The 10,020-nt window shown below is 39.5% G+C and overlaps 2 protein-coding genes across 2 annotated transcripts in view; one reads left to right on the top strand and one right to left on the bottom strand.

Annotated features, from left to right (window-relative positions):
• Positions 1-861: 861 nt before the first annotated feature.
• Positions 862-5,729, bottom strand: ptgesl (prostaglandin E synthase 2-like). The gene is made up of 7 exons (XM_063898333.1): positions 5,376-5,729; positions 4,735-4,923; positions 4,454-4,509; positions 3,512-3,664; positions 2,737-2,937; positions 2,276-2,393; positions 862-1,837 (listed from the first exon to the last, which is right to left on the bottom strand). Exons 1-7 carry the CDS (start codon positions 5,676-5,678, stop codon positions 1,709-1,711), a joined length of 1,149 nt encoding a protein of 382 aa, XP_063754403.1. The 5' UTR covers positions 5,679-5,729; the 3' UTR covers positions 862-1,708.
• Positions 5,730-6,995: 1,266 nt separating this feature from the next.
• Positions 6,996-10,020, top strand: part of LOC134873536 (ral guanine nucleotide dissociation stimulator-like) — a 72,023-nt gene continuing 68,998 nt past the window's right edge. Inside the window, exon 1 of the mRNA XM_063897214.1 lies at positions 6,996-7,215. Within this exon, the coding sequence (XP_063753284.1) occupies positions 7,195-7,215 (21 nt within the window). The 5' untranslated portion in view covers positions 6,996-7,194. The remainder of the gene's footprint in view (positions 7,216-10,020) is intronic.

Genomic DNA, 10,020 nt, shown 5'->3' with positions numbered 1-10,020 from the left:
AATAAATGCAGTGGAGTACAATTCCATTATTTCCCTTTTTAAATGTAGTGAGGTAGAAGTATAAAACTAGCATTTAATGGATATACTTAAGACCTTAAGTACCTCAAAACTGACCTTAAGTACAGTTCCGTAATGAATGTACTTAGTTACTTCCCATCTCTGGTACTCATTACCCTTTATGAGTGATACCTGTCACACACGAGACATAACCGGTTTGGGGCCGTGGGGGGCTACCACGCTGGCAAGGGAAGACAGTCACCCACGGAGACTGTTCACATGTTTACCCCCTGAAAAATACACCGGAGACCGGGCTTGCTGCTCGACCGACGGAGCTGCTGACGAGAAAACGTCTGGAGGAGTCGTCGGCAGCCGCGAGACAACATAGGTTCGGGGGTGAGTCCATCAAACTTTTCCGTGTTGTTTTAATTCAAAACTTTATTGAACAACAATTCTAAACCTCAAAGAAGTGTCACTCAACTGAACATCACCTGCTCAAAAACTTGCGTATTTTAGCCTCAAATCTGTAAATGTCTGAATTTTAAAACATTTTTGATTAAGAAATGTCAGTTCGCACTTGCTTGAGTTTTTTACTCTTATGATGATTATTGATGTGACTGTAATGCATCGGGTTTTAAATTGATGGTTAGAAGGACGTGGATATGAGCTGATGGTTTTAACAAGTGAGGCTTAGTGTTTGTCTTATTTAGTACCACAACTTAAAGGTAATTCGTCAAATATGACGTATACATATGATTGATGGAAAAACTACAATATTCATTGCACTACTGACCCAATATTAAATCTATCCCAGGAAACAATCCTGCACAATCCTATGTTTAATAACTTTTCAAACACAAATCATACGTTCCCTCTTTTTATTTTTCCATTTTTTACAACTATGCACATTGAGTTGGTTTTAGCACAATTAATTCAAGAAATTTGATCTGCAGCTTGCATATTAAATATTCAAACTGGCAGCTCACCAGTTCTCACGCGTTATTAAATTTAACCCCAAAGAGAACAGCAACAGATGAGCTTATCAATACCGTGCTGTCAAGCTGATCCTGAATCAGTTACACAGAAAACATCAGCTGAAATAGAGACAACCTGATATGATTTTTACCTGTAACAAAGTTTACTGTCAGAGCTAGGATTGCAATTTCTATGAGAAAAATGTGAACAAAATGATAATATATATTTGTAGCTTTTTTATTTTTCATAAATACAAGACACTTGAGTCCTTTGCAGGAGCCAAAGTCTTTGGTTGAGAACCACTCAAATAAACCATTTTATCTTGGAAGGAAAATAAACAAACAGAACCGTGTGTGAATTAAAAGCAGATGTCGAATTACATCATTTTTTTGGTCATGGTAAGTGGAAATCCTGTATTATTTATGGAAAACACAGTTTCTGCAGTTCCCACATCTCAGCTGCAGGTGTCAGTAAATTGTCATTTAACAGGTGATTTGAAGGATTCTCCACCAAAAGCAGCTTGGAAATTAAATTGAAGAATTAGATATCGCCCGACAGAGGTTTCATGTATGTTATCTGTTTATCTACATCAATATCTGAGGCTAGGTCTAAATTACTGTGACTCCAGCAGGTTCTCTAACCGTTTTCACAATAAAAGCAGGACGTCTTGCAGCTGCTCACTGTCCATCTCTCTGGAAGTTTTACTGTCCAGTCTCTCTGAGGCTCGATGTTCCACTCATTTGCGGCCCTCGTGGTTGAGCGATGCTCTCTCCATCCGTCCGTACCAATGTTTGACCTTGGTGTTCTGCATCATGTCGTCAAACGCCTGCAAGCCCTCCATCACTCTGAGGACGCCGAACACCGCCTGCAGACAGGGTTAAGGTGAATGACAAGGGGCAGTGAGATTGTGATGATTTTGAAATGTCAAGTTTGACGCGCTAAAAGAAAGGTAATTAAAAAAGGTTAAATAAAATGCGTATATCCTCTGTATGGTGGCCATCATAGGACATCCTAGCTTCATTTCCACTGCACTGTTCAGTACTGCATATTTAAATATAGGTATACAGTACATTAAGTCTATAGTCCTGTTTACTCATTTTGCAGCTTGTGTAACCCTGTCGACCACAAATGAAGGCGCTTACTTATTTGGTGCATTCTGTTTTTAGTATGTTAATATTTGTAAAGTTATCGTGGTCACTTTTTATTCTATTAGTAGAAAATGTCCTACACAGTTTTATAAAGGAGACCCCAGGACACTAGACCCTCAACCTGCAGAGAGCTAGAAAGTGGAGCTTTCACTCACCAGGTCTGCGAGGTTGGGCTGATCTCCGCCCATGAACTTCCTCTTCTTGCCAATGGCTGCCACCCAGTCGTTAACGGCCTTGTACAGATCCTCTCTGACATCGTCCTGCAGGTTGTGTCTGGTTTTGAAAAAAGAAATTAATCACTATTTTGACATCCAATAAAAATCCAAAATACTAAAAGCTGCCCCCTGAAACCTTTCCTTCTCACAAGGGAGATGCAGTTCCTCGAGTTAAAGACTAACCTCAGTTTTAAAGAGGCCCTGTTATGCTTTTAGGGGTTTTCCCTTCCCTGTAGTGTGTTATATCGGTTATTGTGCATGTAAATGGTCTGCAAATGCTAAAGACCTTTTTGAACATTAACACATGGAGACATTTCCCAGTAGAGGCACTGAATACAAAGAGGAACCTTAAAAGCAGCATAATGGGGCCCTTTCAAGATATTTCTTCTTGTGTTACTTACCGACTTTTCAGCCTTTTAGCGATGATATACATGGCCGCAGCACCGACATATTTGGCAAAGAAACCTTCCATAGTGCCAAACTTGCCCTCGCGCACAATGTAGTCGAAAGAGGCCAGGGCCTCGTCGGTGGTCCGGTACACGTTGGGAGAAATAAGATGCACAAGCCACTCATCGGCCCACTTACGCCACTTAATCTCCTCTCTGCACATAGGGGTAAAAAAACAGACAGTATAGTTCACACACCGGAGCTGCAATAAGCACTTCCATGTCATCTAAAATGGCAAACCTTATTATTCTGATATGGATTAAACAGTTGAATATTTGCAGAATATTACAGGATAGATTTCACTTTCTGTGGGCAGTCTCTGAAAGACTACCAAGCCACTGGGTACAACCTTTCAAAATAAAAGTATCATCCTAGTTTCAGGCTTTTCTGGGATCGTTGCTACATTCATTTAATATATTGTGCTGTTAGATTGCTGCAACACACATTTAGCAAGAGAGAAAGCAAACTGTTTTTTCCCTGGCAGTGAAAACCTTGTTTTTAAAAGGTTTTTGTGAATAGAAATTTGATTTTGGAAGAGTTGAATTAATCCACCACTGAAAACTATTTCTACAAATAGCATACCAACATGGGTGCAGCCTTATGTTCATATGCAACTGTGCAGAAATACAGACTTTAAACTGAGTAAGAGAAGCTGCACAGCATTCCAATGTTAAATGAGAATTCAGTATTATGAATAAAGCTCGGAGTTAATACAGCAGCGGGTCTTACTTCTGCATCCCCTTATCGGGGTACAGCTCCAGGGACTCGGCCTCATTCAGCATCACCCAGTACTTGTTGTTGTACTCAGTCACCTCCTTCCCACGATCGTTCACACCCTTCATAGCTGGGTAGCACTGCAGGATGTCCGTCATACTTCTCTCCCTGACGGACAAAAAGATCCCATTGAAAAGACATTACATCCAAATTACAGCAATATATTTTCTCCCTTAGTTCGACTACTGCGTATTATGAAAGGAAACCATTTTGATATTATTGATTCACCTGCTAATGAGTTGGTTGATCACTTTTACAGTCGAAGGTAAGATCTTTTAAATGTATTTTAACCTAACTACATTCATTTGAATGTCATGTAGGACAAAGACTTTAACCCGTCACATTTAAGACGCTGTTGCCAGGTTAATTCTAAAATGTGTGTTCAAAAGATGAACAACCCTTTGCCAATTATTTTAATAGTTGCAGTTTGATTTAAACATATGATTTTGTATAATTCAGAATACCTCGGATATTCAAAGGGGCCCTATTATAATCATTTGAGGTTTCATATTTGTATTTTGTGCCTCTACTGTGTCATGTTTCCATGCTTAAATGTTCAAAAAGGTCTTTATTTTTCTCATACTATCTGTGTCTTTCACCCTCTGTCTGAAACCAGAGCCCAGTCTGCTCTGATTGGTCAGCTGGATGGCTCTATTTTGATTAGTCAACCGCTTACATGTGTTGGAGCGCTAGCCAAAAGAAGCCCCAGTGTTACATAGTGATGTCATTGGGTTAGGGAAGTAAACACACAAGTCCAATAGAGGCATATCTCCGACAGATCATTTTTGAAATATCACTTATTTTTTCAAAAACACATTTTGATTGCCTAGCCTTTTACTTGTCACATTTAAATAATTATGTTAAAAAGCATTTCAAATTAAGGAAGCTACAACTTACTTTGAGATTAAATGAGTCTTGAGGGAGCTGATGATGACAGAAGAGTCATTCAGTTGCTGCAACAAAAGATAAGAAAATAAGATGTGAATATTTCTTTGAGAATAACTACACATTCATGGAGAAAATGTAGAAATCACCACCAGTTTGATATCTGTATTTCAGCTGGACTTGGATTATAACATATTCTACTTTCTGATTTTTACTTCCTGCGTGATGTCCTTAAAGAAGTATTTTGATTGTATCTGAGGGGAGGCAAACACAAATAATTCTTAGTATCTTACCACTTCGCTGTCCACCATCAGGATGGGCACTTTTCTGTAGTCTGACCACTTGATCTCTTTCCTCATCACAGGGTTCACCTCCACAATCTCGTACGGCAGCCCGTGGTAGTCCAGGAAGGCTCGCACCTTGCTACAGAACGGGCATGTCTTGTACTGGTACAGGGTCAACTTTAGACCTGCTCCTGAGACCTGCAGCGAGGACAGAGGATCCACCATTGAAGGTTAATTCTAACACACTAACATGTTCAAGGTTCAAAGGTTTTATTTGTCGTATGCACAGCAGGTACAGCGTATATGTTGGCAATGAAAATCTTATATCCCAGGCTAATAAGATAAATAAAACAATGCATGGTTCTATATATAATGGTTTTATTTAAGATTTACCAAGATTTACCCAAGATTGGGACACCCTCACAAAGAGCACTAGCACTGGTTACTATAAAAGGCTTTCAAATTAATGTCAAAGCAATAAAGCATAAAATGTCACTCCGAGAGGTAACGCTAGGTGGTTGGTGTAGCATTACAATGTAAAAGTACTTAGTTCCTGTGACCCTGTCTGCAGACATGTAGTTAGGTAACAATGAAAAACAGCCTACAGAGATCAGAGTGACCGCGTTAGGGGCTCAGGCGAACGGACTCACTTTGGTCTCCTCTTCGGCCAGGTGTTGCTGCTGCCTGAACTTCACAGTGTGGTATAAACCCAGCCCTGCACCGAGCAGCACTGCACAGCCCAGCACCCTGCCGCTTCCTGATCTCCCTGTCCGCAGAGAGGACAGCAGATTGGAGCGGTAGCCAGTCCCACCGGTACCGAATGCCCGCCTGGCACCAAGTGCGCTTACATTTCCCACCAGGTAGGACGAGACGACACCGGGCCGGCGTGCTGCTGGAGACTCCAAAATACTCCAACCGACCTTACAGAGGGTCCTGCTGCAGGCGGCCGCCATGTTGGTTTACATAAAATCCCAGAGTGCACCACGAGGAAGAAGAAATTTAGATTCTGTTGCCCTCAGCTGAGACTGTCGGGCTGCATTGTAAATCAGCGACGAGGGAAAATCATGATTTATCATGAAAAATCAAACAAATGAATTGCAGAGAGTAAAAAGGTCAAAAAGGACACAAACATCAATGATTTTCTTTTTTAAAACATGGGTTTTTTAAATTATTAATACAATGTGTTCTGATTATGAATACAACATATTATTGTCAAACTAAAACAGGATATAATTTTAGATTTAGCTAAACAACAGTAAATCCATTAAGATATCAGTTCCGATATCCAGCTGCACTTTTAAGATAATATGAGATGAGAGAAACCTATATTATTTCTTTTAGGGAAATTCAGGTGTCACAACTACTATTTTCGAGGGTCAACATTTATTGTTATTTATGGGCAAATTATTAACTCGTCTTATGTTTAAAAAAAATATTTAAACTCAACGAAAAGTTATTATACATCTAATGTCACTCTTTTTTTCGTTGGGCATTCAACGTATGTATGTTATCTTATAGTTTTTTCATTATTTAACATTATCAACGCTTCCTTAGCTAAAGTATGCATTTGTCTTTATTATATTTTAGATGTTTGTATTTCTATGTATTTAATTAGTTTATTATTAAAAGTATGTCTTGTTTTAACTAAATATTTTAATTATACATATTTGTAGAATATAAAGTTTGTTGATGAAATTGAATTGAGGTTTGTTCAGGTTCAAGAGTGTCTGTTTCGCCTGAGTCGGTCTAATAGGTCACTAGAAATGGTGCGTTCAAGAGCGTCGTTGTTCTGAGATGCTCTTTTTCTCTCCCCGACCGCAGCAACAGCAGCAGCGTCTTGTCTTTCAGTGCAAGCGGAGATTCCTTCTCAGCTGCAGCATCCATTTAAGCATCCGTGTTACAGTGGTCAAATCAGTCACATCTTCCCCGGGACTGACCACTCCTCACTGGGATGTCGTCGTCGAGCAACGGGGTGCGGATTTAGTCGTGAGAGCCGGTGATAGAGGAGACTCCTCGGTTGTGTTTTTGACTGGAGGCAGGCAGAGGAGCGCCGATGGATGAAGGCAGCAGGAGGAGACAAATAAAAAAAATATAATCGCTGAGGTTTTGCTGGCTAGCACGCTAACGTTAGCTAGCCCTCAGCTAACTAGCCATTGGTTGTTTTCCCCCCTCCCCGTACACTTACCGATGTGGTGATTTTCCTCCATGAATACACACCCCTTAATTTCTTTTTATATGGATATCGAGACATGCTGGAGCCAGTGAGGACATTTTCTCTCAAGGATAAAGCACACTAGCTGCCTACTAGCCTCCTCAGCGTCAAAGCTAGTTAGCACCAAAACCATTATTTTTTATTACTATTTATTAATTTTTTCTCCCTTATCCGTGAAGAACAAGATGCCGACAGAAGAGCTCTGAACGGTGAACTCGCATGGACACATACTCCATGAAGGTCATGATACTGAGAGAATGATCATGCTGGAAAAACAGGTAAGAAATGATCTTTGCAGTCACTGGGTTCATATTTAAAATGCACACCTGAGCTCATTTGCATATTTGGTAATTAGGGTGTTAATTTGACCTTCTTTGTGGTTGTATCTGATTAAACTAGGGATTTGTGCAGGCTTTTCTTGCATATATTTTTCGCCTTTTATTACGGTTTTGTCTAAGATAACCAGCTTTATTGTTGCATGGAGGCCTGGACTTGTGATGGAGTGTGTCTTAAATCTGGAAATTACAGATGAGTACTGTCAAATTAAATATATGAGCTACATGGAAAAATCTGAATCAGCCAAAATAAATGCCTTAACATTAAGATGTAAAAAGACAAACATCAGAAGGTTATAAAAAACAATAGCTTTAAAAACTGAAAATAAATAACATAATAAACAAACAAAAAATACTAACCATTTTGGAGTACATTTTAAGTATAGACGCGTTTCCTATTTGTTGTAAATTGAAAAGACTCAAAATAACATTCAATTTAAAACAGTTTAAACATTGTCTTGAATTAAAAAATGAAGCAAACGTTCACAAATAAATAACAATACATCAATTGATTTCATAACAATCAAATGTAACTATATTGTTTTTACTAACGGCATTGAACCCCGTAATGGAATAGCTAGATCATTTATTGAAAAACATACTGTCATTTTCCAAAAAGAAAGGGAGGTTTTGGATTCATGCTCATTATTCTCAGTGTTATTATCAGCAGCATACCAACATCCCTCGAAGAAATGTCCTCCAGCTAGTGGAGTTCCTCATAACCTCCACTGTCCAAGAACTGTGAGGGGATTGGGAGGGTTACTTCCTAGTGTGAACTCCCATGGCAGCCTAAATGACCATAAACAAAAGCTGACATCAATTAAACATCACAACTTCAGAGATGTGAGTAGAAGAGGAGATACTGCTGGAAATTTAAGAAGATGAAAAAACAAGGGGAAAGTGTTCACAGACATCTTTTAACAAGCAAGAAGCAATTTGAACTTCAACAATCATGACGAAATTATTGCTAAATATGATTTAAATGGTGCATCGTCTTTATGTGAATTGACTTTATTTTCAGTATTAGCGGCTTTTGGGCCCAATAGCATCATGACCAAACTGTAATACCCCTGTTTGGCCACCATGAAAAGTTGCTTTGGGTCTTGCTGCACTTCCTGGGAATGCTAATTTCTCACAACCAAGGGTCACCATCGGCTACGTAAGGGAAATACTGTACTATGATTGCATTTTTTCCTGTGAAAACAGCACTATACAAATTAATGTCATATGTGGTTTCTTTTTTTCACATTTACTAAATGTACCACTTTATTTATGGTGCAGTGATGACGTATTTGTAGCAGGCCGACCCTGGAAGTTAGCATTGCAAAGGTTCCATCAACAAAAACCAACAGGATTTTCCCATTGAATTTTGGTATATTGCGGAAAATAAGCTTTGTGACCAACACACGTTCGTGATACTTAACACATTCTGTTCAGCAGGATAATCTCCACATATTAACATCACATAACGCTAGGCTATAAACTAACTCCATCAAGGTAGCATGGCTATGAATCACCCCTGCTAAGCTAAAGGTGGTCTCCTGTCGGTGTGATGCTGTTCTGTAGTCTCTTTCAGTCACTTGTTAGCAGCCGCCTTTCTTATGACACATAGAAGCTTCAGACATTCACGAGTGGGGTATTTACTGACGTGATTTATGTCAGAGAACAAAACGTGAAAATCTCCTCAGCTTGCTGAACCACAGGCTTCAAACTACAAACACATAATAAAAAAAAAACCATTGTCTTGCACGAAGTAACCGGAAAAGGGATCGTTTCTGCACCACTGGTATCGAAAAGTTGCCATCGTTAATTTTATTGGAATTGATTTGCTAACTCGAATCGTTGCTACCTAGCTAATAGCGGAGATTGTCACTTCCTTGAGGGCACAGCCGCCGTGTGAGATTTGAGAAAAACACTAAGCTTTCAAAATTCACACACATGGAGTGTACTAAGGGAAGTGAGACGGCTCTAGTGAATTCCCTACATATCCAGACCATGCAAAGCTGATAGTTTTTAAAGTGTAAATGATGATTCAGTGGAGGTCTTTTTTCCTTATGACCGCTAAAAATGAAGCAATGAGTATTTGCAACTGCGTCCTGTATTTAGTTCCTGCTTGAGAAATGACTGAAATAATGAATCGATTATCGAAATAGTGTTAATTTACCTTTTTTACAAAAGTTAAACCTTTATCAAAACATTTGTCAAAGGTCACAGCTGAGCCTTCATTGAGAGATGTGAGGCTTTCCCTTGCCTATGGCACGCACGCACACGCACGCACACACACACACACACACACACACACACACACACACACACACACACACACACACACACACACACACACACACACACACAGCACCAACTGTGGATTCCACTATAAACAACCTTTTCTCATTCTTCTCCCCCCCTCCTCCTCCACCTAAATCCTGTTTCCTCTCGCTTATTGATTGTTGTCCTCTTTTGACACATTTATCTGCCTTTTCTCTTCTACTATCACAGGAAATGTAGATAAAGCTGTAAGCTTTTCTGTTGCTCCCATTTTTTGCACGGCACTCCAGAAACCTCTCTTGTTGTTGAAGCTTGACTTCACTCCCAAGCAAATCTGACTTCTTTGTCTGATGGAATGTGACAAGAATCAGACATTTTTTTCTCCAGTTTTTAGTCCAGAGGGCTTTTTTTTCAGTAGCATTACCATTAATAGTTATGTGTGTATGGAGGAGGGTTGTCCTTGAAATGCCTTGTCAAAAG

Source organism: Eleginops maclovinus, chromosome 12, assembly GCF_036324505.1.
Source record: "Eleginops maclovinus isolate JMC-PN-2008 ecotype Puerto Natales chromosome 12, JC_Emac_rtc_rv5, whole genome shotgun sequence".
Lineage (NCBI taxonomy): Eukaryota > Metazoa > Chordata > Actinopteri > Perciformes > Eleginopidae > Eleginops > Eleginops maclovinus.
This window is presented reverse-complemented; position numbering and strand designations above follow the sequence as displayed.

What these genes read in the sequence shown, in the direction of transcription:
- ptgesl (XM_063898333.1), bottom strand. Translation starts at nt 5,678, where the DNA reads ATGGCGGCCGCCTGCAGCAGGACCCTCTGTAAGGTCGGTTGGAGTATT. An exon ending in GCTAAAAGGCTGAAAAGTCG is followed by an intron (nt 2,394 to 2,736) that starts GTAAGTAACACA and finishes TTTCAAAACCAG; the next exon opens with ACACAACCTGCAGGACGATG. An exon ending in AGCCCAACCTCGCAGACCTG is followed by an intron (nt 1,838 to 2,275) that starts GTGAGTGAAAGC and finishes CCCTGTCTGCAG; the next exon opens with GCGGTGTTCGGCGTCCTCAG.